Below are 27,010 nucleotides of genomic sequence, written 5' to 3' on the forward strand. Positions count from 1 at the left end.
GGGCAGCGCGCGCTCGGGCCGCGAGCCGCGAGCGGCACCAATCAGCGGCGGGCGGGAGGGGCCAGAGGCGGTCGGACCCGGCCGCAGGAAGGCTCCGCGCAGTCCTCACTCAGGTCGGCCCGAGCGCGGCAGCGGCGCGACCCCGGCTCTGCCCGCGCGCTGCAGCCCCGTCCGCGCTCGGCGGCGGAGAGTGCGGGGCGCGGGGACACGGCGGGGACAGAGAGGGGAAAATGAAACCGGGGAAAAACAACTCTGGGGAGCCTGTGCTAGGTGGTAGTGCCCAGGCAGGACTGTGCAGTTTGGGATTGATAAGGCAGAACATCGTCTCAGTTTTCTTCCCCCGGTCATTCGCGAAAATACCTTTTCGGGGGAGTGAAGAAGAGAGGGTATCCATCCCGTATCCATTTGCTCAGAAACAACTAGAAACCAAGAGCACAGGGCCGTTAGGAAGCGCCTGTGCTTTTAATGCGTCCGATTTAGGCAGTTAAAAGAACAGGCGTCATTTCCCCCCCCACACACCCCTGAGCATGCCTTAACGGATTAATGATATTTTTGGGCCGTTTTGAGACCGTGAAAGTTAATTTTTTAGGCGCCACCATCGAACCAAGTAAGTGCGAGAAGCAAGCTCCTGATAGAAGCAGGATATAGTCTCAGGAAATTAGTGTAAAACCTGCTATACATAAAAATTACGACACTTTTACACATTAAATGCATATTTCCCTCTACAATAGGCAAAACTAAAGGGGCAGGAACTCACGAAAAGAACAGCTCTTTTACTGAGAATGTGGGTGGCTCTTAAAAGAGCCTTTGGGTTAAGCAGATTTTAGCCAAGCATTTACTTGGAGCTGGTGTACTTGGTGACGGCCTTGGTGCCCTCGGACACGGCGTGCTTGGCCAGCTCGCCGGGCAGCAGCAGGCGCACGGCCGTCTGGATCTCCCGCGAGGTGATGGTGGAGCGCTTGTTGTAGTGCGCCAGGCGCGAGGCCTCGCCCGCGATGCGCTCGAAGATGTCGTTGACGAAGGAGTTCATGATGCCCATGGCCTTGGACGAGATGCCCGTGTCGGGGTGCACCTGCTTCAGCACCTTGTACACGTAGATGGAGTAGCTCTCCTTGCGGCTCTTCTTGCGCTTCTTGTCGCCCTTCTTCTGCGTCTTGGTCACCGCCTTCTTGGAGCCCTTCTTGGGCGCGGGGGCGGACTTGGCCGGCTCGGGCATTTCGGCGGCAGCAGCAGCCGCAGCTCCTCACAACACCAACTCACACAAGGACAGCGCTCAGCAGCAACGGCACTGCCTCGGCAGCCGCCTTTATAGCAGCTCCGCCGACACCGCCGCCTCGCCATTGGCTGTCTGTCAGTTCCGAGCTCGGCGCCGGGATCCGCCATTGGCCACATTTGGATTCGCTTTTCCATTGGCTGCGGCACCAACTTCTCTCTCGCAGCCAATCGTAGGAGGCGCTGCCGATCCGCCCGGATTGTATATAAGGCAGGCGGTAAGGCGGGCTCGGAGCTCCTCCGACTCTCTTGGTTGTTGTCGCTGTCGTCGCCGCGGAATCGCTGCAGGGAAGATGTCGGGTCGCGGGAAGCAGGGCGGCAAGGCGCGGGCCAAGGCCAAGTCGCGCTCGTCGCGGGCCGGGCTGCAGTTCCCCGTGGGCCGCGTGCACCGGCTGCTGCGCAAGGGCAACTACGCGGAGCGCGTGGGCGCGGGCGCGCCGGTGTACCTGGCGGCCGTGCTGGAGTACCTGACGGCCGAGATCCTGGAGCTGGCGGGCAACGCGGCCCGCGACAACAAGAAGACGCGCATCATCCCCCGCCACCTGCAGCTCGCCATCCGCAACGACGAGGAGCTCAACAAGCTGCTGGGCAAGGTGACGATCGCGCAGGGCGGCGTGCTGCCCAACATCCAGGCCGTGCTGCTGCCCAAGAAGACCGACAGCCACAAGGTGAAAACCAAGTAAATGCTCAGTGAGGCTCATCACCAAACAAAGGCTCTTTTCAGAGCCGCCCACATTCCTCTTAAAGTGCTGAGTCACTGCATTTTGGTTTTTTAGTCGGAGAAGACCGGAATACGTAAATTGTCTTTTCTTCAAGTCTCTAATTCTACTTTCCTTCGTTTCTGTTTCTTTTAAGAGATTGTCTTAAAGGCGGTTTGTTTTTCTCAAAGAACCCATGTTTTTATCACCGAGGTGAATTTCCGTCGTTTATGCCTCTTTAGAATTTCTTAATACATAAATCAATCGACTTTTTCCGTTTTAACAGTGGGAAGTGTGGGTTTTTTAGTGGCGGAAATATCCCGTGCTCTGGCCAGCCCGCTTCGAGTTTGTTGTGCTTTGTTAGGTACGTGTTAGGAGACATCAATAAAGTCTTAGCAGTCTGGATTGTTTCCTTTGCGAGCGCTAAAAGGAGCTGATCTCTGTTGCACCTTCGTGTTTCAGAGAAAGGAGAGCAGAAAGGAAAGCAAATCGGGCAGGAGAAAAAAAAGAAAAAAAGCCCAGAATAGTGTTAGGCAGTCCTGGCAGTGACTTGAACAAATGCTTTCTCAACAGGGCGGGTGTTCCCAGCCTCGGGCCCCTGACTGATCCACCTTTGCTGCCTTTTATCACTCCTGTGTGAGTCCCAGCGGCTTTCCTGGGCAGAATTGTGGAACACCGGGGAAAGGTTTCAGGCAGGGAGGAGTTGCCGCTGCTCCCAAGGAGCTCTGATGTGATTTAGTGATCGCGGCGTTACACTGGAAAGAGCGCGATCGCTTTAATTTCGTTTTTCTGGCGCTGATCGCTGGATCCACGCCCTCTTCTCCCTGTGCTATGTGGAGTTGGGAGCCGGTGCTCGGTTTTGGGAGAAAGCGAGTCGTTCTTGGAAAAGCTGCTGCTCTTACGGCAGGTCACGGTGTTGCTTTAAAGTCAAATCGCTGCTGGGTTCCGATCTCCTCCTGCCTTTGGCGCGGCTGCTCCCGGCTCGTGCTCCCCGTGCCTCCCGCGCCGGCTCTGGGCTGCAGCAGCAGCGGCCGCTCGGCCCCGGCGCCTCCGTCTGTGCTGCAGCTGCGGCACCGCAGCGACGGCAGCGGCTCGGAACGGGGGCACGACTTTGCCGTCGCTGTCCCCGGTACGGGAAAAGAGATGCGGCTTGGCACCCGTGACCTGGTGTGTGCGTGTGTGTGTGTGTGTGTGTGCTCGCTGAATTTCGCTTTCCTCAAGGTGAGTCGGTGATGAATTCACCCTCCCGCAGGGGAAGGAATTCCCCACTCCCCTCTGTGCCACTTTGTTCCACATAATGGGACAGCCCTGCATGTTGAATTGCAGTGAGCAACGGGAAAGACTGCTCAGAAAAACCGTGCGTGCATCATCTCGATGTTGTGTGAACACTGGAATAAAATTCTAGTTTGTAGATGGTAGAAGTTTCCACAGAACAATTTTATGGGTTTCTTTCCCTTTTAAAAGAATGCTCTGCTATTAGGGGACAGTGGTAGTGGTCAAGAAGGTATACAATTAATAACTATTATTTTAGTAATTCCTCTCATTTTTTTCTGCTAAAGAACGTGCTCGGTAATTTTGTAGTTGTAGTTTCGAGTTACATGCATGGGGAATAAAGGCATAAGTTAAATATAAGGCTACAGGAGGTCTAAATTATGACGGGTTGCAGGACCTCGAATGTATATTGTACAGCCAGACACTCTTGTGAAAATGCTTCCTAGATGTGGTTTGCCAAACGCGGGATAAGCGAGCAGAAGCGCTTTGAAAATCAATGTATTTCCCAGCAGTGAGCACCGGCAGCCCCCTTGGATGGGCGCAGACGGACTTTGAGCACAGCTTGTTTGGGAGCAGCAGAACGGGCCGGAAGGTGTCGATGGGAGCATTTCCAGCTCTGCCGGGACAGGTGCTCGGGCAGGGCAGCCCCAGCCCCGCCGGTGCCGCATCCCGGCCCTGAGCATCCCCGGCCGTGCCCGAGGGAAGATTCCGTGCGGGCTGGGAACGGGGCGCTCGCTGCGGCTCCCGCAGTGACCGCCTGCCCGCGCCACGAAACACGGAGTCGTGTTCGAATTCGGGCTTGGTTCGGTTCCTGCTTTGTTGTGCCTTTGTGGTTTAATCCCAGGAGCTGGATTTGGGGGCGTTAAGGAGGAGAGCTGGGCTGGAGCTGCGCCATCCCGTTCCTGCACAAGTACGGCGGGAGGGAGTGACAGAGGGGACGGTTCCCGGCAGGAACCCTCATTTCGGCAGCCACAACAAAACCCTTTGGGTTTGCTGGTCAGGCCGTGACAAGCAGGCGTTTTCCTGCTCCCTGCACTGGGGCAGGCACGCTGATTTAAGGACTAATCCGCCCCTGGGAGTGGGGAAATGCGGGGTGACACAGGATGGGGCAGCACCTCACAGTGGGAATGGGGAGCTTTGGGATTAGGGGCTCGTCAGCTCGTGCTGCTCTGTGGCTGCCACCAACACGTCGTGTGCAAGAGGCCCTGGGAACAGAAGGGAGAGGGCAAAGGAAGGGCTGGGATATCTCCTGGAAGGGCAGAGCAGGGCCCTGGAGTTTTACATCCAGAAACAAGGAATTTCCTCTTCAGGTTCACCCCAGCCACCAGTTAAAGTAATTTTTCACCTCACCATTGTCGAGAAACAAACCTGTAGGGTGATGAATGATAGAAGACATTATTTCAGATAAATGCTGTCATTTAATCCCAGCTTTTTGGCACTTTCCTGTTTTTTCCTGTGCTGTTAGGAAAATTAATCCACAAACACCAGACCCTTATGTCCGAAAAGGAGACAGGGGAGTCGTTTCTGTCTTTATTCAGATAAAGGGAGAGGCCTTGGGACATTTCCCTGGGACCTCGCAAATTTTTGGAGGATGCAGCCTGCTTTTTATCCTAATTTCCCAGCTGCATTTCCCTTCTCTCTTCCCCCTTGGTTGAGGTGCTTGAGAGGTGCAGAGTTGAGATACACCTGATACCAAAAATTTCCCTCTAATGTATAAACGTCCCTTTTAATTTTAAATTCTTATGGAAATTTAGGCTTTTCTTCCTCATTGTTTCTTTCATCTCTCAGTGTCTTATTTCATTTATTTTATTATTATTTACAAACAAAATAGACTTATTTTATTTAAAAGTAAACCTAAAGTTTTTTTGTAAAAGCAAATATCTTTTTCTATCCATCAATCAGTGGAATCCTTCCCATGGTTTCTTTTATATCCCAGTGCTGGTTTTACCTACCAGCAGACCCACAGCTCGTTTGGAAAGAAAAATCTGCTATTCCTCTCAATACCATGCCATTCCCTGCTGAGAAATGTGAGCTGCAGTGGTAACTCTGAAGTACAACACCTGTGCTGCACATCCTGTGAGGTTCTGCACGACCTGTAAGTGCCAGTTCAGGCTGAAGCTGCAGGAGCTCCAGCTGCCTGTGGAATGTGACCATTTCCCTTCTCCCACGGGGCTGCGAGCAGCGATTTCAAAGCCCCCCCATGCAGAGAGCAGAACAGACTCGGGTAAATTTGGCTTCCAGGGCAGCTGAGCTGAGCCCAGGCTCGCAGGAGTGCCTGCGGCGCCGTCAGCGCAGCTGCGGATGCTCGGAGCACGGGGGAGGCAGCTCTGGGGAAAGGTGGTTTGGTACGGTGAAAGATTGGGCCTGTGCCATTCCTAGGGCGATTTGTGTCTTCTTTTCTGAGTGGAATTACTGAACTCACAAACCTGGCAGTGTCCCAAGAGCACAAGGGGAAAAAACCCCAAAACCTGATCATGTGGAGTGCTCAGATTGTTTATTGTTGAGGGGGCTGCTATTTGCTGCTAAATGAAAAGAGGATGCACACCAGAGATGTGTGCATTTCTTCACAGCTCTGATACTGCACAAAAGGAAGTCAATATCCTTTCATCTATTACAAGTTCAGATTTCAGATGTAACACTGTGCTCTCTTCTTATTTCAGGAATTATTTCTTTCATTTTCCTACAACCTGTGCAAGTAAAAACATCTACATGCAATATAAGAGGAGTGCAAGTACAAAAAGGTTGTGGATTTTATATGGAATTAAAATTCCCATTCTTTCGGTAACTCTTCGATCTACTTGTTCTCTAGTTTTAAAATGAATTATGATCATAATTGCTTCCTGAGATTTTTCACTGGAAAAAAATGAAAGGATGAACTTTTTAGATTAATACCTTCTATCATTTCTGACAAGGAATGCTTTTGACAGAGGCATTTTGATAGGTCTGCAGTCAAATAATTAGGTTCCTTGTAAGCATGAAAGAAATCTAACCAACGCCAGCCTTTCCACCTACACAGCCCCTGGTTCTGTGAGCCCAGCCCAGGGGAAGGAGCTGCCTCCGCTCACTGAGTGCTCCCTCCTCCCTCACAGGGCTGGGGGCTGGCAAGGGAGAAGTTCCCAGCTGCATTCCCACCCACTTTCAGCCTCTCCTCCTGTGAGATTTGTGTCTTGTCTTGGCTGTGCTGCTCTCTGAACGGCACAACCCTTAGACCGGGTATTTGCAACCTGAAGTCTCAATTTTTTTTTTCATTTACCATCTAATCTCAACCAGTTTTCATCACTGTAAACATTACATCAAGGTGTGTGTAACACCAAATATTTTTCCCTACCTGCAGTGAATTCTTTCTCCCACAACTGTAATTATTTTAAAATGTAATATTTTCTATTTAGAATGGAAATAAAAGCCTCTGGGAAAGTAACATTGCAAGGAATTGTCTTGGGTGTCAGGTAATTACATTCTGTGGCCATTAAAGAAAAAAAAAGAAATTCAGGTTTGAGAGCAGATATTGGTTTATTTCATTAATTGAAATGAAACAAATATTTAAAAACCCAAACAAACAAAAAAAAACCTCACTTCACCATAACCCGCCAACCCCCCACCCCCAAAACCTCAGCAAGTAGCAAAAAATTTCTACAGACAGTCTGTGACTTGTTCAGGTTTTGGTCCAGGTGTATGGCATCTATTTCTCATTTCTGATTCACTGTTCAGTCAGTTCACTAGAGAATACAGATATTTGTTTGCCCAGTTGGTGTATTTCACTTTTGCAGAAATTAAAAGAAAGGGTGTTTTCTTTTTTAAATATGATCATTAATAAATAGAAATTTTTCTGAAGGAATGGTAATCGGAGAAGATACATGGTCTTCCAGGAGTGAAATAATTTTATTACTCTAATAAAAATAAAAATAGAGGAATTTTTTTGTAACTGGTTGTATTGTTCTTCAGTGTTCTTTTTTTGCAGGTTACTTACTAAGCTGTAATGTATCTTTGATCATCTGAGATATTAAAAATTGCTGGTATAAAAACATAGTTTGACAAAAATGTTTGTGTTACAAAGAGTAAACATTCCCCATATTTCAGATGCTGTGAATCAGGAGGTATTTTGAATGTAAACATGCAGGGTAGATTAAAAGACAACGTGAAGGGCCTGTTTATAGATTGCACATTCAAACACTTCTCAATATTGAGAATTGTTGGGATTGATGCCTTTGCTTTGCACAGGAAGATGAGCAAGTTGGAGCACACGAGGTGATGAGTGTAAACTTTTTATAAAAATGGTGTCACAAACACTGAGCAAGCTGAAACTGGCAAGCCAGGAGCAGAATGAAGATGGAGCAAGGAACCGATCCCAGGAATGAGAGAACTTCAGAAGGAGTTCAGCCCAGTGACCAAAACAATCAATGAGACATGCAGGGCCCAGCACCAAGAGCTGGATTATTGTATTTGGGGATGGGATGGTGGCACAGACACAATCTGGGCTGCAATCTGCTGCAGGGGGCTCCTGTGTGGGGACACCCAGCTCTGTCTGCTCTGCACACTGCACACTGCACAAAGGAACTTCTCACTCACTGAGCTGGAAACTCATCCGCAGAAGGAGCCCGGGGCAGGAGAATTGTTGGAGGGGTTTCTGCTTTGTTCCCCCATGGTTTGGTGGCAGCAGCCCCAGCTCCAGCAGGGTGCTGCATTTGGGCAGAGCCTCTCGCTCTGCTGGGGGATCCCACTGGGGTCGGGTCCTTGGGGTACAAAGGGAACTGCTCTGAAGGAAATGGGAAAGGACAATAAAGAATGGGAATTATGGAGGAATAAGCTGTCATGTGATTTTATACGCACACGATTTGCATTAGTCGTTTTGACGGTTCATCCTCTTGTGGCATGAAATTCTTAAGACTTGTTTATTTTGCTGAGTTTAAATCCTACTACCTTTACCTTTGGTGAAAAGATCAAGTTAAAAAAAAATTTCTATGGTAGTAGCTCTTTGTCAGCTCAGGGACTTTGCTCTCAGCACTGTTAAAATCATTAGAGTTATGCTACAATCAGACCTGATGACAATTGCTTTGATCACATCATAGCCCCCAATATTGCCTTGCCATTTCTACTGGAATTGAAAGAAGCAATCAGGAACATTTTGTTCTCTGTTTAGTGAAGAGTTTCCTAGGCCTAGAAACAATTTCACACACTGAAACAATCTATGAAAAAATCCTCAGAATTTCTGTGTTGGCTCCCAGTGCAGTGTGCAACGTGGAGCACACAAACACAGGAAAAGGAAAACAAACACTCAGAGCTGGGCAGCCAAAGGCATCCCTGAACTCCTGCCTTCAACGGGGCAGCAGGGCTGTGCCAGGGCAGCTCTGCTCTGAACTGGGGCTGTCACAAGGCTGATTATCTACAGAATGGCCACTGACAAACCCTTCTGGTGGCCATCTCCAACTGCGACAACAGGAGCACTTCTTTGTGCTTTTCTGGTGACCCAGGAAAGCTTGGAAAAGCCTAGAGTGGAATATACAATGGTTTATTAATCTTTTCAGGTATTAGACATACACAGGCACTCAGAATAAGCAACCTGTGCTTCAGAGCTTGCACTAAAGCCCTTGGAGAGATTGCAAAACCCCATTTCAAGCTGATAAAGAAGAGTTTGGGGAACGCCTCTTCCCACTGGATATCTGAAATCCAGTCTGAGAAGTCCCCCTAAGCCTTCAAACTGAAACTAACATTTCTAAGTAATAGGAGACAGATTTATTAGAGACGTGGTGTCTGTCTCATTACCTGTCCTAAAGAATAGGCAAGTCAGTACTAGAAAGGTCACTTTTGTCATTCTGTGGTCCCTGTATGAATTATGTTGAGAAGTTCACAATATATACTTGGGATTCAGGATTATTGAGATCCAGTTAGGAAGTGATAATGGCTTTGATCTGCATCCACGGTGGCATGTAATTACCCAGGGATGAGAGGGAGGGCTGAGAACGCCTGCGCTTTGAGCCTCATTAGCGGCTGCGTGATGAGACCTGGGAGCCGACAAAGTCGGCCCAGTGTCGAGTTTCTCAGTATTTCGTACTTTTATAACAATTAGTGACAGATTAATGCAGAAAAGGACAGATAAGTTCAAAAAACCAAAACAATCTTCCCGTGTTTTCTTCCTTGAAAGGAGAACCCAAAGCAGTCGGGGGAGAAGCTGAGCAAGTTACTATAAAAAACAAAAAAAAAAGAGACGTGAAGAGAAAGATAAGGACAAATGGTGAAGATAAAGGCGTTTAGAAAGTGCTTCTGATTTATATTGATCAATATCGGGCTATTTGCAAGAGCTTACCGCCGCCTAAATTCCTTTCTAGTACAGCGCGCTCTACTCATCTCTCGCTTCTGTGACAAAAATAACCGCACCCCCCAACAACGGCAGAGGCTGAGCACCATCGTGTGGCCGATCCGACAACAGCAAGGCTGTGCATGGATGAGTATCCATGGATAATTTCCATTCCCTCCCGGCTAGAAAAAGACAGTAAGTTCCCTATCCTTCAATTAACAACAGACATAACATGGAAACTTGTAATAATAAGGTTATATTGAAACTTGTGAAAACCATAAGTTAATGAAAACATCACCTAAAAATAACCCCATAAAACCCAAAGGAAAAACCTCAAAACCCGCACCCCCCCCCCCCCCCAAAAAAAAAAAAAGGTAAAAAAAAAGCCCGACCAGAGATTTCAAATCGCCTTTACAGACATATTGTAGCTATGGGAAAATAACTATACGCAAGACAAGTATCTTATGAAAGCAACCCCTAAGTAGTATGTCAAACCCAATAACCTTAACAAAAAAAAAAAAACAAAAAAAAAAAAACCAAAAAAAAACCAAACACCGAATCACTTAGCCTCCACAATATGAGAAAATAAAGTGTTCCTTACTCAGTGGTTCAGCTCTTTTACTGAGAATGTGGGTGGCTCTTAAAAGAGCCTTTGGGTTAAGCAGATTTTAGCCAAGCATTTACTTGGAGCTGGTGTACTTGGTGACGGCCTTGGTGCCCTCGGACACGGCGTGCTTGGCCAGCTCGCCGGGCAGCAGCAGGCGCACGGCCGTCTGGATCTCCCGCGAGGTGATGGTGGAGCGCTTGTTGTAGTGCGCCAGGCGCGAGGCCTCGCCCGCGATGCGCTCGAAGATGTCGTTGACGAAGGAGTTCATGATGCCCATGGCCTTGGACGAGATGCCCGTGTCGGGGTGCACCTGCTTCAGCACCTTGTACACGTAGATGGAGTAGCTCTCCTTGCGGCTCTTCTTGCGCTTCTTGTCGCCCTTCTTCTGCGTCTTGGTCACCGCCTTCTTGGAGCCCTTCTTGGGCGCGGGGGCGGACTTGGCCGGCTCGGGCATTTCGGCGACAGCGGCGTCTCTTCGTGCACCAACGGAACGGAAGCGGACCCAACTCCGGAGCGAAGTAAGGAGAACGGCTGCTTGCCATGAATTTATAGCGCGTCTATGCAAATGAAGGGCTCCTGCACTGCAGATCCTCATTGGTCAGACTACGAAATTATGTCAGCACTCTCCCGTATTCGCGTCTGATTGGTCGGAATTGGATCCTCCTTCTCATTGGCCGCCTGTACAAGACCTACTTTTTAGCCTATCAGCGCAGGGACGAGCCAGTAAAGCGAGCGCGGAGCGGGGCAGTGCCGAGTGCTTCTGTTCCTGTGTCGGGGGAGCGAGCGAGCGAGGAGCGCGGCAAGATGTCGGGTCGCGGGAAGCAGGGCGGCAAGGCGCGGGCCAAGGCCAAGTCGCGCTCGTCGCGGGCCGGGCTGCAGTTCCCCGTGGGCCGCGTGCACCGGCTGCTGCGCAAGGGCAACTACGCGGAGCGCGTGGGCGCGGGCGCGCCGGTGTACCTGGCGGCCGTGCTGGAGTACCTGACGGCCGAGATCCTGGAGCTGGCGGGCAACGCGGCCCGCGACAACAAGAAGACGCGCATCATCCCCCGCCACCTGCAGCTCGCCATCCGCAACGACGAGGAGCTCAACAAGCTGCTGGGCAAGGTGACGATCGCGCAGGGCGGCGTGCTGCCCAACATCCAGGCCGTGCTGCTGCCCAAGAAGACCGACAGCCACAAGGCGAAAGCCAAGTAAATCTTATCTGACTGACAACCCAAAGGCTCTTTTCAGAGCCACCCACAAGAGCCTAAGAGAGCTGAGTTATCGCAACAACGAGTGTCGTTTTGCATTGACTACTCAATTCTTATTTCAACTTATTTTTTATTTTTGGTTGGATAAAGTAGCAACGTTTTCCATGTTTACGATAACAAAACAAAGTCTTGCCCAAACGTCCCCCTCTCCGTGCATGTTCTTCCTGGTAAGGGCTATTTTCCGTTTATTTCTTACGTCTGAGAACATACGGACACTATTCGTTGAGAGTCCCCGTCCCACCTCCCTTTTCCGCCTCTTAAAGTGGCTGATGCAGTTCCAGAGATAGGATGCGTAATCGTCTTCGGGGAAGGGAGGGGGAAGGGCAGCGGGCCGGGATTTCCGCTGGCCAATCCTTGGGCAGGGCGGGCTTTTTCAATACTTAAAGCTTTCTTTCTCATCAGGAACAAAAGGATTGGGAGAGATCAGGGCTATTTTGGTGTCCGTAAAGAAACCCTCCCCTCCTCCCCCCAGACAAAGGCATTTACGGAGATACTTAAAAACAAATAATTCAATAGATTACACATGGCTCAGTAGTAGCGTGCCTGGCAATTGCATTAGTTTGTTACAAAATATATCTTTAAAAAAACGTACATCCGACTTTTTATCAAATCATTATAAAACATTGCTTCTTGGTAGTCAAAGTAATCACTTAGAGAAGAAACAAAAGTCTACACTTCCCTAAAGTCGCCGCGCTCTACCCCGTTCTCAACTATTTCTTTCGGTAATCCCTGGGAAACAAAAAACACAGGACACAATTGACCTCTTGACGACTTACGAATTGCTGGACCCCTGCTGCAGGTTACGGACGACCTCGGTGCATCAGCTCCTTTAGGGAAAATGTGGGTGGCTCTTAAAAGAGCCGTTGGATAACAAAATAAGAAGAACAAAACTCTCCTGGTACAATTTACTTCTTTTTGGGCGCCGCCTTCTTCGCCTTGGCCGCTTTGGGTTTGGCTGCCTTGGGCTTGGCCGCTTTGGGCTTCACGGCCTTTGCCTTGGCCGGGCTCTTGGCCGCCTTCTTGGGGCGCCCGGCCTTGGCGGCTTTCTTGGGGCTCTTGGCCGCTTTCTTGGCCGCTGCAGCCGCCGGCTTCTTCGCCTTCTTGGGGCTCTTCTTCACCGCCGCCGCTTTCTTGGGCTTCTTGGCGGCGCTGGCGGGCTTCTTGGCCGCCGGCTTCTTGGGCTTGGCCGCAGCTGCTCTCTTCTTCGGAGCTTTCTCCTTCATTTCCCCGGGTTTCTTGTTGAGGCGGAAGGAGCCGGAGGCGCCGGTGCCCTTGGTCTGCACCAGGGTGCCCTTGCTGACGAGGCTCTTGAGCCCCAGCTTGATGCGGCTGTTGTTCTTCTCCACATCGTAGCCGCCGGCGGCCAGCGCCTTCTTGAGCGCGGCGAGCGAGAGCCCCTTGCGCTCCTTGGAGGCGGACACGGCCTTGGTGATCAGCTCGGTGACGCTGGGCCCCGCGGGCTTGCGGGCCTTGGAGCCGCTCGCCGCCTTCTTCGGCTTCTTGGCGGCGGCCTTGGCGGCGGGCGCGGGCGCATCGGGGGCGGCGCTGGGAGCGGTCTCGGCCATGGCGGCGCTGCCTCGGCGGAGCGGGCGAACACAATTGGGCTGGCCCGGGTCAGATGCTCGCGTTTTTAGAGCGGAGCCGCGCCGTGATTGGTGCGCTGTAGAGCCCGCCCCGCCGCACGGCCGGGGAGCCCTTCGGTGTGCTCGATTTGTGTTTCTTTGGACTAACAAAAGTGTGTTTTCCTCGGAATTTCTGCCACCAAATCGGCCGGTTTCCCCGGTGAGGGGGGAGAAGAGCAGGTACTTGCGTTCGGGAGAGTTTCCTGCGGCAAACTCGCGATTTGAGTTAAAGGAGAGGCGATAAATCCCGTGTGCTGCTGCCGGAGAGACCTCTGAAGGGAGAAACTTTTGTTTTTCCTTGCAAATTAAAAATTTCCTTTTGATATAAATGTTACGGCAACGACTCAGTCTTATTCTTTAGAGGGTTTTCTTGGGCTCAAAGTTGAAAGCTTACGATTTGAAGCCATTTTGACAGTTTAAATTGATTTTGAACAGGAGGAAGTAACACAAACTCCTTTTTCAGCTCTGAATATGGATTAAGAACCGGTTCCTTTGACCATGTGTTTTACCTACTAAAACGCTAAAGTCTAGTGAAATAGTGTCTCGTACAGCCACCTATTCCACTTTTTATAGAAACATAGGTAATTTCTTGTTATCTGGAGACTGATGAACAGAGAGTTGGTTTATTTTGTCTTACTGGGATTTCAGTACAAGGGAGACAATGTTACTCTGCTGCCCTACGTGGGGTGTTTTCTTTTTGTTTGTTTTCCATACGAATTTTTCTACCAAATATTAAGTAAATCAATCTATTTGCCTGTCGTGTTCCATATTATTTTGAAGTATATAGTAATTTAAAACCTTTTGTTACAAAACTGCAGCTTTGTAAAAGAAAGCAATGTCCTGCACTTCTGTTGTTTATGGAAATTATCTTTGTCTCTGGTAATTTAAGACTTGCAAGGAGTATCATTGCAGTTTAGTAAGCATGATCTTCATTCCCAAAGAATATTATCTTGTTTTATATTTTCTCTAAAAGTAGTAGAATTGTAAACCCTATTGCTGTTTGGATTTTGAATGTGTCTCACAGAATATGGCTACACAAAGGTTTAGCTAAAGCCTCTGAATGCTGAATCCCCTTCTCACTCTAAATAAAGCCCACCTAATTATATACTTGTGCATTTTACAGCGATCACTGAAATAAGGAAATACTTTTATGACAGAAACTAGAGCAATTTGTGATAACCTGAGTTTTAACAAGGGGAGAGGTAGGCCATAGGTCATTCCTGAAGAACTAGGAAGGAGTCAACCCACACTGGTATCTGGTGGAAGATGGTGTAATATGCTGAGCAGAACAGAGCTCTGGCTTAATATTTCATTAATCTGTAACTGACTGTGAAAAAAGTGTATTATCCATTGTCTCTTGTAGTTGTTTAAGAATCACAGAGAGTGCACTGCAGCCAGGCCTTTGGTATTACCTGATATAACATAGAATGTGAATACAGAATTTAAGTACATATTAGCAACCAGAAATTTAGAGTGTATGAGTAGATAGTTTTAGGAAAATGTAATTTTCTTTCTGTGTCATGGTTTTGTTTACAATGGCTGTTTTATAAATACTAAAATGTGTATAAGATGAGAGATTTAGCTTGCTGTAAAATAGTGTTTTAGGGAATATGAAATTATTAATAAATGCAACGAAGGGCAAAATTGTGACCTCCACCCCATAATGATAAAATACCATAAAAAAGATTGCAGTAAAAATGCACCTGAGCTCTGTAATGCTTTAAGGGGAAATTAACTGAGAGGAGACCTAATAAAATTGTGATTTTCAAGGTCTTGTTTGGCAATACTATGTAACACGAAGTAAGGCTACAGAGATTAAATGGAGCGGATGCGAGTATTGCAGAGTTACCTTCAGAAATTGCAAATGAAGGGAAAATGTTTTGAAGCCTTTATCCTGTATATGTAAAGCTATGAATTAACCTTTCCATTGATTTGGCTGCATAATGTAATAAGGTAGCAATTGCTGGGAAGATCTGAAATTTAGCAGTTGCCTAGAGACTTCATTGCTTATAGGAAGAGGAGCAGCATAGGCCATGAGTGACATGTCAGCAAAATGAAGAATTCCTTTTTGCATATTCTTGGTGCTTTGAACACACTTGTTTCAGTAATCTTCACTGAAGGAAATGTAAATATTCCAGCTCTCGTTTGTGTCTTGACAGAGTCTTCATTCACATTTGTTGGTGGCAAAATTGAGGTGCCTAAAATGGTCACTATTCCAGTTTTCTGCCTGGCTTTTCTCCCAGCAGTTGCTACCCTTTTCTCATTTCCAAAGAAGTCTGCTAAGTATATACATGTCAGCTTCTGGCCTTCAGCTACTTTTTAGTAATTTAAACTGAAGTAACTTCAAAAATTTCAAAAAAAAAAAAAAAAAAAAAAAAAAGAGAGAAGCTATTTTTTAAATGGTTTTGAAGCAAATAGATAAACCTACTTTACTGATGCAGAAATGCTGCTTGGAGCTCATATTCTTCTTTATGTGAAAGAAATACATACAGGAACAATATTTTGGAAAGTTAAGGTGTATTTGGCAATTTTAGAAAGAGCTGCTCTGCAGTCAGAACAGATAGTTAAAAAAGAATACACAGATGTATTCAGGAAAAGAAAAAATGTGGTGAAAAATAACCTAAAAGGCAGTAGTGGTAGTTTTATCTCTAGCTGAGCAAATGAAGGAGGGAAATAATCCTGTTTTAGATATAGAATGTTGTGGGAAGATATAATTAAGAAGACATTACATAGATTGTTACATGCAGTTTGGTTTTCCCAGTGAGACTGGAGTGAGGTAGAATTCATCATTCAATAAGAGAAGGAAAGTAATTTCAGGATCTCCAGAGATACTTCTGGAGAAGACACCACTGTAAGGTCTATTTCATATGAATTATTTCAATCCTTCTCACCTTATGGGCACCCCAGCAGGCCACACTGCATCACAAACCTGCAGCCTGAGCCCTCTCTGCAAATTGTTTCCCTTCAGACACCCAAATCTGTTCCAACTTTTGCAGTTATCATTAGGACCCCTTGGCATGAGCAAGGAGACACAGGAAGCAGAGCCAAGGGCTGGCAGCACACCTGAGAGCTATCAAACGTTCCCATCTGCAGTTTAGGACCTGCCAGTACTTGTTCCTACGAAAATAAGCTGTGGGTTATATTTAGGCATGTCTGCATTAAGGAGAGGTAGCACAGGAGTTGTTCCCAAGCAGTTCTGTTGGGAGGCATTAGCATGAGAGCCAGGCACACAAACGTGGCTGCTGCAGCTGGGGGCTCTGCTCAGCATTCCCAGCAGCTGAAGGAAGGGAAGCACAGCTGCTCTGGCACTCTGAGCCCCTCTCCTCACTCCAGATGGCAATTTCCAGAGATTTGGGCGAGGGCCTTTACATGATGTGTTGTATTCCCACACACATGTTCCACAGGAAAGAGCTGTAAATGCTGCCTGCAACCACGATTAAACTCCCATTACAGAGTTACACCCATGCCTTACCTGCCCTCAGTGACATCATCTTTCATCTGAGTTTCACATGTAATAACACTTGTGTGATCCAACCAGCCAGCACAGTTTAGCAACTTTTAACACTTAGCTAAGGAATTTTAAAGCAAGACCTACCAAACTACAAACTTGTTGCAGCTCAGCAGAACAAGTCTCTGCCTACATAACAGTAATGTGTCTGCTGCTGCTGCTATTAAGGCTCCTAAAGTGCACTGAGGTCACATAAGGCCTTTTACACTCAGGGTATAGTGAGCACCTGTGGGGAGCAGAGCAAATAGGGTAGGGCAGGGGATGACTGTCCCCACAGACTCATCTTCCTGGAATGCTGTACACTCCTGCCTGTACCCTTGGTTAAGGGTTGGGGCACCTGTGGTGTTCTCCCTTCTTCACTGCATGACATGTAATTTGGCAAGTTAAAATCTATAGTCTGAAACCTGGATTTGTCCATAGTTAGGAGGCACTGGAAAGGAAATCCTTCCTGGGAAAGCAAAAAAAAAAAAAGTCAGCAAAAAAAAATACAGGGGGCCAAAGCCTTTCTGAGAACAGATAATGATGAAGAAAATGGACTTTGTTCTTTACTCTCTGTTTATTAGTTTAAGGCATATTTACTTTTTTTCCACACACAATGAAAAGGTCCACAGTCACATATTAAATAATGGAATTATTTCTATCTCTGAGTAATTTGGTCTTCTAAAACTAATCCAAGCCACTTGAAAAATTGTGTTTTGGATCACCCTGGCATGGTTTGAATATCATCATCAATGGGAGATTGAGGACACCTCAGGCCCTTAGACAAGCTGTTCCTGAGAGGTGAACAGCATTAACAGCAGCTGCATCAGCTATGGCTCCCCAAGGAAATCGTCTCATCCTGCATGGAGAGTGCCTCACTTTATCTGGATTTAGTTGTGAAGTCCCCCAGGGACGGGTGACACCATGCTGTCCTTCCACAGCAGCCTCTCCACAGCACGGAATCCTGGCTGCTCAGACTGGTCAGCAGCTCACACACAGGGATGCTGGGCTGCACACTCTTCCTCCCTGCAGAACTTCTGTGGATTTTCTGCCCTCCACACTTTCCTGCTTGTGTGACGATGCTGTCTGTGACTTCTGGTACACGAGAGGGAGCAATGTGGTGAATCTAAATGTCACTTCCCACTCCAGCCAGAAATGTGTTTGGAACCTATGGCGGGACAAAGTGTCCTTGGACACATCATGCATGCACAGCTGGTCTGCAATCTGCCACCTTCGTGGCTGCTGGCACCCCAGACACTGATGTGACACGCTTCCAGGTAAATTTGGATTGCAGGCAGCTCATTTTTGCCTCACAGGCACTGAGAGTGGCACCCAGGCACAGTGTAGGCTGAGCCAGAGCCCTGTGTCACTCACCATGCAAAGGTGCTCTCCTTAAGTGGTGTTGCCTTCCTGTTGCTCTCCAGAGGTGTGAAGGTGAAGCAGGTACTGGCTCTAGACAAGGCTGTTTGTGCCATCTCTCTGGAGCAGGAGTATTGCAAGTTAGCATTAGGGAGCTCTCTGTTCTTTCGGCTGTTTTCCCACAGAAGGGAACAAAAAGGTTTTGCAGGGCTGTTCACTGTGTGAGTGTTGTGCTGTAGTTCACGTTTTTGCAGCCCGTGGTCTGGTGCCAGAGCAGCGCTATCTCAGGTCAGTACGCTGTGCAGATTGCCAGGGGCACTGGAAGGGCTGGCTGGGGCCTGAATTTCCCCCTGATATATCAGTGAGGTCAGCAATTGTCGCCTCTGCTGTCATACAGGTAGGAAGTCAGGAATCTGGCTTCAGAGGCTCATGAGACTATGTATGTATGGGTTGGGCACATTCAGGATGAATATATTTCATCTGTTTTGCCTGCAAATTGCCTTAGTCCCAGAAAAGACTGGCTTCCATAATGACTGTATTAAAACTAATTCTTGTTCTTTCTGGCAGTTAGGTTTTTTTGGGTTTTTTTTGTGGTTTTTTTGTTTGTTTGTTTTTGTTTTGTTTTGTTTTGTTTTGTTTTGTTTTGTTTTGTTTTAATTGGGAACTGAAAATGCCATCAAGATTTTGTTGACTTGGTTTTGAAATAGGGAATAGAGTAACAACTTTAACTTTTGTGTTCTGTTTGAGGTTACTAGTTTGTGACATCTGACATTGAATTGTGTGGTTAGCAAGGCTTGCACAGAAGGGCAGCACTGAGCAGCCAGGAGCAGGGAGCAGCAGCCATGCAGCTCTGTGGAGGTGGTGAGTGAAGAGAAACCTGCTGGGGCTTGGGTTTGCTCAGACTGCAAGGAGACATGTGCAAGGAAACTTAACAGCTGAAATTACTCAAAGCTGTTGAGGAAGGGGCCTGGTATCAGTAAGGTGAACTTCTGAGTAATTCCAATGTTAATCGCCAAATCTAAGGCATGGTTTTTTATTAAAAAATTCACTAGGGAAAAAAAAAAAAAGAAAGAAAATAAATAGAACCAAAACCAAAATCGAGGAAAAATTGCAATCTGTTCTGGTTTTATCAATTCTTTAGGCCTTGATATGCTTGAGTGCATAGAAGGGTTTTCAATGATTATCACTGTCAGCCACACCAGGGGATGAAGACAGGAATTTTGTTTGCATTTGACACTAATGAAAGTAAAGGTGGGTTCTTAATCTTCAAGTCCGTTTGTGTTTAGATTTTTATTATTTTCATTTTACCATGTGTGCTTATTGTCCCTACATGGTGAATAGTCTTAGCTTGAGTTTGTGGCTTTGTTTGGGTCTTTTGGGTTGGGTTTCTTTTCCCCTTTGGGTAGCAGGATCTGGTTATGGTCCCTTCAAACTTGAGGGACACACAAGCTCTGTTAGGATAGTATTACAAAAGCTGTAAGTCTGGGAGAGGTCAGAAGAATACACAGTGCAGTAGTAGAACTTGTTTCTTAAGTTAGTAATATCAGCAGGGATCCAAGAGTGGGGAGAAATTAATGGGTACTCTGAGCAGGACAGCCTTGAGATTCTGCTCTTTTTGAATTGCATGCTGGAGACATAATTATAATGCTTGAAGAAATGAGTAATTAACAGGAAACTTCTTTCTGGACCAATATCCCAACTGTGACAGAGGCTAGGAGCAATAGCTGATAATCTCATCAAAGTGGTCCTTTAGATTTTAGTGCTTTATAGGCTGGAGACTCATTGAGTCAGAGGGGATGTCTTAGGACAGAGGTGAATTAGTATAGCACTTGCTTCCTCTAGACAAAGCATTTTTCATGTTTTGGGATTTGCTTTAGGATTGCAAATCAAAAGGTTGAGGAAGAGGTGAGTGGGAGTGGTTGATGGACAGATGAGTGATGGGCATGTATATTACATGGACTGCATCCCTGTCATTGTGGAGAATTCCATTAACACGTGGTTAGCTGTCCTCAGTGTCTGCCTGTGTTATCAAAGGCTGCTGGAAAACATGCATGAAATGAACAAAATGCCCACCAGCAAAGAGAGTGAACTGAATACCCTTCCCTGTAGCTCCAAATATGAAGATAACACATGTGAAACCGGGAGAATGGCAAGTCATATAAAAGAAGAGATTAAAAGGAATCAAAGGTCTTCAGGGCCAGGCTGAGACATTCCTATATAAAATAACTGAGCTGAAAGATGCTGTGAAAGAATTAATTCTGCATTGTATTTTTAGGCCCCATAATTTTTTACCCTGCTGGATTCACTGTGATTAAGGCAGGAAAAAAAGCCAGAGTCAATGAGAAAAAGGGGTGCCAGATTTCAGAGATCTTTCCAAACCCTTCATTTTCAAGGACTTTCCTCTGTCTCTGTGTGAGTAATAATGTGTGTATTTGGCCATGATGAGCTCAGGCAAATTCTCCATATTGGAATTATGTTAATTGCATAGAGCCGGTGGGTCCTGAACTGCAAATGGAGGACTGCAGGCATAGCCAACAGAAATGAGGCATGGATTGAAAACTCATAATGACAGATATTCAGAGTCATGCAGTTATACCAAAAAAACAAAGAGAAATGTCATAATTTCCAACATTCCCTTCTGAAAGGAAAACATATTACATGAAGGAATGGTCACCCACGCAGAATTGTGCCAGGCCTTTGAAAACATGGGGATACACAGGAACACGGCTGGCGTAGCCATTTTTGTTGTGCATTTGACATATGTTAATAATTTGAATCCAGTTAATTACCTAATGGACATATATTACATTTTGTATATCACCAGTATGATTGGAATGTAATGTGAAGAAATCAATAAAGAGAGAAAATAAAGGGTGAATGGGAAGGAAACACGGGAAACACGAGGATAGAAAATAAAGGATGTTCACTTCATTGCTGAAAAGTCCTGTGCAGATTCACCAATGATACAATACTGTGAGGGTCAGACATAGGCAGCTTTGAGAAAAACAAACATTTACTTCTGGTCTAACGTGAAAACTTAGGCATGATTCCCCTCATTCTTCATGGTTTAGAGGACAAATAAAGTCAGCTCCTGAAACTGACCGAAGAGTCCTTACGTTTGTCACTGTATCGAATGCCTGAATGGAACCTCAGCAGTCAGAAGAGTAGGTTACAGCAGGGCCATAAGAACCGTGTGCGGCGGCCGAAAGACCGCCACGTCCCTGCGCCGGGGAAAAAACCGGGGTTCTGCGTTGCCGCCACGCCTGCAGGAGGGAGAGCCGGGAAAAGCGGCCCGGGGGAACCGAGGGGCTGCGGGGCTGCCAGCGAGACGGGCCAGGGGGGCGGGGCGGGAGGCGGGGAAAGCAGCCGGGCCCGGGGCGGAGCCGAAGGGGCGGAGCCTCAGCCCAGGCCCGCCCGCCGGGCCCGCCCCTGCTCCCAACCAGGTCGGACCGAACCCCATAAAGCCGCGGCGCGGGCGGCGCTGCACCACACCGGCCGTGTCGGTACCGGCAGCGGCGAGCGTGTGACCATGTCTGGCCGGGGCAAGGGCGGCAAGGGGCTCGGCAAGGGCGGCGCCAAGCGCCACCGCAAGGTGCTGCGCGACAACATCCAGGGCATCACCAAGCCGGCCATCCGCCGCCTGGCTCGGCGCGGCGGCGTCAAGCGCATCTCGGGGCTCATCTACGAGGAGACGCGCGGCGTGCTCAAGGTCTTCCTGGAGAACGTCATCCGCGACGCCGTCACCTACACGGAGCACGCCAAGAGGAAGACGGTCACGGCCATGGACGTGGTCTACGCCCTCAAGCGCCAGGGTCGCACTCTCTACGGCTTCGGCGGCTAAAACGTGAACGTCCTGCCGGACCACCGCCACAAAAACCCCAAAGGCTCTTTTAAGAGCCACCCACCTATTCCTTAAAAAGAGCTATATCGCTATGTTTTATTTATTACTTTATTTGTCTCTGTGTTATTGCCGTTGACAAAGCATCTGCTTTTCCTCCCATTTCTCTTCCGCTTCGAATAAGTCGCCCGGGCTGCTGCTTCTCAGCGGCCCTTTGAGGAGGAATAAAACCACAAAACCGCAAGAGGACAAAAGAATTTACTACCCTTCCCTAGAAAAATTTGAGCAAACCGCTCTAAGCCTAAGTTCTGCACAACAAGGCGCCGCAGCATTCTTTTCCTTATTCCCCCTCGCCCGTAACCCAAAGGCAGCAGGAGAACCAGCTACGGTAGGGAGCCTCTGGAGGAGCCTCTTCCCGCTGCCGCCCGCGGGAGCCCCAGACCGTGGCCAGGGCGGCTTTGGCGCCCGCGCCCTTTCCAAAAGCGCGCGCGGGACGCGATTGGCTCCGGCACATCCCGCGCTCCCTCCTCCCCCATCGGCCCGGGACAGCGGCTCCCTGCGCGCCGAAAACTGAGCGATCCCACCCATCCCGTACCAACAATGAACACGCAGCCCGCCAGAACCGGCCCGGGCCAAATACAGGGAACACACAACATACCACACACACACACACACACACAGACAAATAGCCGCCCTTCCCTTCCCTTTGCCGAGCCACCGAGGCCGCGGCATTTCAAGCTCTTTCTCGAGACTGTGGGTGGCTCTGAAAAGAGCCTTTGGGGTTCGCTTCTGGGCTCCGCACGCTTCCGCCGACCGCTTTACTTGCTCTTGGCTTTGTGACTCTCCGTCTTCTTGGGCAGCAGCACGGCCTGGATGTTGGGCAGCACGCCGCCCTGCGCGATCGTCACCTTGCCCAGCAGCTTGTTGAGCTCCTCGTCGTTGCGGATGGCGAGCTGCAGGTGGCGGGGGATGATGCGCGTCTTCTTGTTGTCGCGGGCCGCGTTGCCCGCCAGCTCCAGGATCTCGGCCGTCAGGTACTCCAGCACGGCCGCCAGGTACACCGGCGCGCCCGCGCCCACGCGCTCCGCGTAGTTGCCCTTGCGCAGCAGCCGGTGCACGCGGCCCACGGGGAACTGCAGCCCGGCCCGCGACGAGCGCGACTTGGCCTTGGCCCGCGCCTTGCCGCCCTGCTTCCCACGACCCGACATCTTGCCGCGCTCCTCGCTCGCTCCGCACACAAAGTACCGCCGACACCGACACGCAGCGACACCGACACCGCCGCCCTCAGCCCTCCGCCTTTATATCCCCTCCCTGCGCGCCACCGCCGCCTCCTGATAGGCCGAGCCCTCCTCTCGGGCCACGCGCTGCCCAATGGCGCAGCGAATCTCACGCTGACCAATCGCGACGGCCGCAGCGCCCAGAAGCTCCGCCTGTTCCCTCCTACCCGCCAATGACGAGCCGCGGAGGGCGGGCCTCGGCTCGCGGCCGCTCCCGCCCGGACCGGCGGGGCCGCGCTGGCTGCCCCGTCCCGCTCCGGGATCGCTCTCTGCCCTGGCTGCGGTTCTTCTAAAGACCCCGGGCTGCACTGTGCGGATTGGAGGTGCCGGGGCGAGGACTGAAAGAGTAAAAGAAAGACAGTGGGGTGGTGGCCGTGAGGGGGAAAAGGGGGACGCAGGCGACTTGCACGCACTGACAAGGGAGCAATGCCCTCCTACATATTTAGCGGGATCTCATTTAAACAGGGGCTCTAAAGTTAAAATGAATGTAAAGTTTCCTTTACAAGCCCTGATTCCTAGCCATGCCTTCTTGTTTCATAACTGCTTGTTAGAGTTTACATATTAGTGTATTACCAGTAAAAACTGAAAGCTCTGACTGTTTTTCATTCTTGGGCTGAAAGTCTTGCTTCAATATCGTTTTCAATTTTGATTTTCAAGTAGACGTTTTCATCTACTAATTTCACTCACTTTATTTTGCATAATCCTGTGACAGTTTAATGTATGTAAATAAAACTACAAATAATTTCAGGGGAATTTTTGTCCTTATCAGCTCTGCAAAAATATATCCACGAAAATAAAAGGGAAACTTTCACACTTAAAGGATGATAAATGAAGTAGTAAGCAAGGTGCAATTATAAAATCGTGTAATGTAAAAAGAAAAAAAACTTTAGGCTTGCGTGGTTTAATATTCAAGTTAAATTTTGTCAGTTAACAACAACACTAAATCTTAGAAATTTCGCGAATGGAAATAGTACACATTATAGCAATTTACATGAACACTGAGTATTCAGTACGAATAGAGCCTGTAAAGAGTAGGCGGTATCGGCTAAGGGCGGGAATTTTAAAATTTGAATTATCCAATCAAATGCAGCGTTCTCTCGTCTGCCTATCAGAGAAGGCGCCAGGGCTATAAATACTCCCCGGACACAGGCAGCCGCTCATTGCTGCTGTACGTTGGAGCTTGATTGCTTGCAGGGGCAGCGATGGCGCGCACGAAGCAGACGGCGCGGAAGTCGACGGGCGGCAAGGCGCCCCGCAAGCAGCTGGCCACCAAGGCTGCACGCAAGAGCGCGCCGGCCACGGGCGGCGTCAAGAAGCCGCACCGCTACCGGCCCGGCACGGTGGCGCTGCGCGAGATCCGGCGCTACCAGAAGTCCACGGAGCTGCTGATCCGCAAGCTGCCCTTCCAGCGCCTGGTGCGCGAGATCGCGCAGGACTTCAAGACCGACCTGCGCTTCCAGAGCTCGGCCGTCATGGCGCTGCAGGAGGCCAGCGAGGCCTACCTGGTGGGGCTCTTCGAGGACACCAACCTGTGCGCCATCCACGCCAAGCGCGTCACCATCATGCCCAAGGACATCCAGCTGGCCCGCCGCATCCGCGGAGAGCGCGCGTAAGCCTTGTGAGATGTTTACTATCTGCTTTTAAAGTATCTAAACACAAAGGCTCTTTTAAGAGCCACCACAAAAACAATAAAAGGAGCTGTTACACCAAAGTTTGTATTACGCTCATATGGACACAACTATAGCCACTGAATACAATGATGTATACAGATTATGGCGTGAACAGAGGTAGTGTTACGTTGCACTTTATATATTTAAAATTTGGGATACAGACGAGAGGGTTATTATCAGCTGCGGGAAGTGTATGAGGTTTTATAAGCTCGAAAGAAGGATCGAAACGGTATTAAAATAGTCTGAAACCGCGGGGAAAAAACCCATCGTGGAACAAAAGGAAATTCACTGCCTTCAGAGCGTACCTGGCCCCTGCGTCCCCCTTTTCCCCCTCACGGCCACCACCCCACTGTCTTTCTTTTACTCTTTCAGTCCTCGCCCGGCACCTCCAATCCGCACAGTGCAGCCCGGGGTCTTTAGAAGAACCGCAGCCAGGGCAGAGAGCGATCCCGGAGCGGGACGGGGCAGCCAGCGCGGCCCCGCCGGTCCGGGCGGGAGCGGCCGCGAGCCGAGGCCCGCCCTCCGCGGCTCGTCATTGGCGGGTAGGAGGGAACAGGCGGAGCTTCTGGGCGCTGCGGCCGTCGCGATTGGTCAGCGTGAGATTCGCTGCGCCATTGGGCAGCGCGTGGCCCGAGAGGAGGGCTCGGCCTATCAGGAGGCGGCGGTGGCGCGCAGGGAGGGGATATAAAGGCGGAGGGCTGAGGGCGGCGGTGTCGGTGTCGCTGCGTGTCGGTGTCGGCGGTACTTTGTGTGCGGAGCGAGCGAGGAGCGCGGCAAGATGTCGGGTCGTGGGAAGCAGGGCGGCAAGGCGCGGGCCAAGGCCAAGTCGCGCTCGTCGCGGGCCGGGCTGCAGTTCCCCGTGGGCCGCGTGCACCGGCTGCTGCGCAAGGGCAACTACGCGGAGCGCGTGGGCGCGGGCGCGCCGGTGTACCTGGCGGCCGTGCTGGAGTACCTGACGGCCGAGATCCTGGAGCTGGCGGGCAACGCGGCCCGCGACAACAAGAAGACGCGCATCATCCCCCGCCACCTGCAGCTCGCCATCCGCAACGACGAGGAGCTCAACAAGCTGCTGGGCAAGGTGACGATCGCGCAGGGCGGCGTGCTGCCCAACATCCAGGCCGTGCTGCTGCCCAAGAAGACGGAGAGTCACAAAGCCAAGAGCAAGTAAAGCGGTCGGCGGAAGCGTGCGGAGCCCAGAAGCGAACCCCAAAGGCTCTTTTCAGAGCCACCCACAGTCTCGAGAAAGAGCTTGAAATGCCGCGGCCTCGGTGGCTCGGCAAAGGGAAGGGAAGGGCGGCTATTTGTCTGTGTGTGTGTGTGTGTGGTATGTTGTGTGTTCCCTGTATTTGGCCCGGGCCGGTTCTGGCGGGCTGCGTGTTCATTGTTGGTACGGGATGGGTGGGATCGCTCAGTTTTCGGCGCGCAGGGAGCCGCTGTCCCGGGCCGATGGGGGAGGAGGGAGCGCGGGATGTGCCGGAGCCAATCGCGTCCCGCGCGCGCTTTTGGAAAGGGCGCGGGCGCCAAAGCCGCCCTGGCCACGGTCTGGGGCTCCCGCGGGCGGCAGCGGGAAGAGGCTCCTCCAGAGGCTCCCTACCGTAGCTGGTTCTCCTGCTGCCTTTGGGTTACGGGCGAGGGGGAATAAGGAAAAGAATGCTGCGGCGCCTTGTTGTGCAGAACTTAGGCTTAGAGCGGTTTGCTCAAATTTTTCTAGGGAAGGGTAGTAAATTCTTTTGTCCTCTTGCGGTTTTGTGGTTTTATTCCTCCTCAAAGGGCCGCTGAGAAGCAGCAGCCCGGGCGACTTATTCGAAGCGGAAGAGAAATGGGAGGAAAAGCAGATGCTTTGTCAACGGCAATAACACAGAGACAAATAAAGTAATAAATAAAACATAGCGATATAGCTCTTTTTAAGGAATAGGTGGGTGGCTCTTAAAAGAGCCTTTGGGGTTTTTGTGGCGGTGGTCCGGCAGGACGTTCACGTTTTAGCCGCCGAAGCCGTAGAGAGTGCGACCCTGGCGCTTGAGGGCGTAGACCACGTCCATGGCCGTGACCGTCTTCCTCTTGGCGTGCTCCGTGTAGGTGACGGCGTCGCGGATGACGTTCTCCAGGAAGACCTTGAGCACGCCGCGCGTCTCCTCGTAGATGAGCCCCGAGATGCGCTTGACGCCGCCGCGCCGAGCCAGGCGGCGGATGGCCGGCTTGGTGATGCCCTGGATGTTGTCGCGCAGCACCTTGCGGTGGCGCTTGGCGCCGCCCTTGCCGAGCCCCTTGCCGCCCTTGCCCCGGCCAGACATGGTCACACGCTCGCCGCTGCCGGTACCGACACGGCCGGTGTGGTGCAGCGCCGCCCGCGCCGCGGCTTTATGGGG

General features: G+C 50.0%; 9 protein-coding genes across 9 annotated transcripts; 4 read left to right on the plus strand and 5 right to left on the minus strand.

The window, feature by feature from the left end:
* Positions 1-794: 794 nt before the first annotated feature.
* On the minus strand, positions 795-1,216 carry LOC131557709 (histone H2B 1/2/3/4/6). The gene has a single exon (XM_058805120.1). The coding sequence runs from the start codon at positions 1,214-1,216 to the stop codon at positions 836-838; it is 381 nt and encodes a 126-aa protein (XP_058661103.1). The 3' UTR covers positions 795-835.
* Positions 1,217-1,565: 349 nt separating this feature from the next.
* LOC131557539 (histone H2A-like) lies at positions 1,566-2,349 on the plus strand. The gene has a single exon (XM_058804850.1). It carries the CDS (start codon positions 1,566-1,568, stop codon positions 1,953-1,955), a length of 390 nt encoding a protein of 129 aa, XP_058660833.1. The 3' UTR covers positions 1,956-2,349.
* A 7,826-nt stretch (positions 2,350-10,175) lies between these two features.
* Positions 10,176-10,639, minus strand: LOC131557977 (histone H2B 1/2/3/4/6). Its single transcript, XM_058805504.1, has one exon. The coding sequence runs from the start codon at positions 10,593-10,595 to the stop codon at positions 10,215-10,217; it is 381 nt and encodes a 126-aa protein (XP_058661487.1). The 5' UTR covers positions 10,596-10,639; the 3' UTR covers positions 10,176-10,214.
* Positions 10,640-10,945: 306 nt separating this feature from the next.
* On the plus strand, positions 10,946-11,335 carry LOC131557976 (histone H2A-IV). The gene has a single exon (XM_058805503.1). It carries the CDS (start codon positions 10,946-10,948, stop codon positions 11,333-11,335), a length of 390 nt encoding a protein of 129 aa, XP_058661486.1.
* On the minus strand, positions 11,126-12,972 carry LOC131557975 (histone H1.01). The gene has a single exon (XM_058805502.1). It carries the CDS (start codon positions 12,954-12,956, stop codon positions 12,297-12,299), a length of 660 nt encoding a protein of 219 aa, XP_058661485.1. The 5' UTR covers positions 12,957-12,972; the 3' UTR covers positions 11,126-12,296.
* An 8,380-nt stretch (positions 12,973-21,352) lies between these two features.
* On the plus strand, positions 21,353-21,932 carry LOC131558121 (histone H4). The gene has a single exon (XM_058805731.1). It carries the CDS (start codon positions 21,389-21,391, stop codon positions 21,698-21,700), a length of 312 nt encoding a protein of 103 aa, XP_058661714.1. The 5' UTR covers positions 21,353-21,388; the 3' UTR covers positions 21,701-21,932.
* On the minus strand, positions 21,420-22,943 carry LOC131558113 (histone H2A type 2-C). Its single transcript, XM_058805722.1, has one exon. It carries the CDS (start codon positions 22,903-22,905, stop codon positions 22,516-22,518), a length of 390 nt encoding a protein of 129 aa, XP_058661705.1. The 5' UTR covers positions 22,906-22,943; the 3' UTR covers positions 21,420-22,515.
* A 2,446-nt stretch (positions 22,944-25,389) lies between these two features.
* On the plus strand, positions 25,390-26,969 carry LOC131558112 (histone H2A type 2-C). Its single transcript, XM_058805721.1, has one exon. The coding sequence runs from the start codon at positions 25,423-25,425 to the stop codon at positions 25,810-25,812; it is 390 nt and encodes a 129-aa protein (XP_058661704.1). The 5' UTR covers positions 25,390-25,422; the 3' UTR covers positions 25,813-26,969.
* Positions 26,389-27,010, minus strand: LOC131558118 (histone H4). Its single transcript, XM_058805728.1, has one exon. The coding sequence runs from the start codon at positions 26,933-26,935 to the stop codon at positions 26,624-26,626; it is 312 nt and encodes a 103-aa protein (XP_058661711.1). The 5' UTR covers positions 26,936-27,010; the 3' UTR covers positions 26,389-26,623.

The sequence above is a fragment of the Ammospiza caudacuta genome, chromosome 5 (assembly GCF_027887145.1).
Source record: "Ammospiza caudacuta isolate bAmmCau1 chromosome 5, bAmmCau1.pri, whole genome shotgun sequence".
Taxonomy (NCBI): Eukaryota; Metazoa; Chordata; class Aves; order Passeriformes; family Passerellidae; genus Ammospiza; species Ammospiza caudacuta.

What these genes read in the sequence shown, in the direction of transcription:
- LOC131558121 (XM_058805731.1), top strand. Translation starts at nt 21,389, where the DNA reads ATGTCTGGCCGGGGCAAGGGCGGCAAGGGGCTCGGCAAGGGCGGCGCC.
- LOC131557539 (XM_058804850.1), top strand. Translation starts at nt 1,566, where the DNA reads ATGTCGGGTCGCGGGAAGCAGGGCGGCAAGGCGCGGGCCAAGGCCAAG.
- LOC131558113 (XM_058805722.1), bottom strand. Translation starts at nt 22,905, where the DNA reads ATGTCGGGTCGTGGGAAGCAGGGCGGCAAGGCGCGGGCCAAGGCCAAG.
- LOC131558118 (XM_058805728.1), bottom strand. Translation starts at nt 26,935, where the DNA reads ATGTCTGGCCGGGGCAAGGGCGGCAAGGGGCTCGGCAAGGGCGGCGCC.
- LOC131557976 (XM_058805503.1), top strand. Translation starts at nt 10,946, where the DNA reads ATGTCGGGTCGCGGGAAGCAGGGCGGCAAGGCGCGGGCCAAGGCCAAG.
- LOC131557709 (XM_058805120.1), bottom strand. Translation starts at nt 1,216, where the DNA reads ATGCCCGAGCCGGCCAAGTCCGCCCCCGCGCCCAAGAAGGGCTCCAAG.
- LOC131557977 (XM_058805504.1), bottom strand. Translation starts at nt 10,595, where the DNA reads ATGCCCGAGCCGGCCAAGTCCGCCCCCGCGCCCAAGAAGGGCTCCAAG.
- LOC131558112 (XM_058805721.1), top strand. Translation starts at nt 25,423, where the DNA reads ATGTCGGGTCGTGGGAAGCAGGGCGGCAAGGCGCGGGCCAAGGCCAAG.
- LOC131557975 (XM_058805502.1), bottom strand. Translation starts at nt 12,956, where the DNA reads ATGGCCGAGACCGCTCCCAGCGCCGCCCCCGATGCGCCCGCGCCCGCC.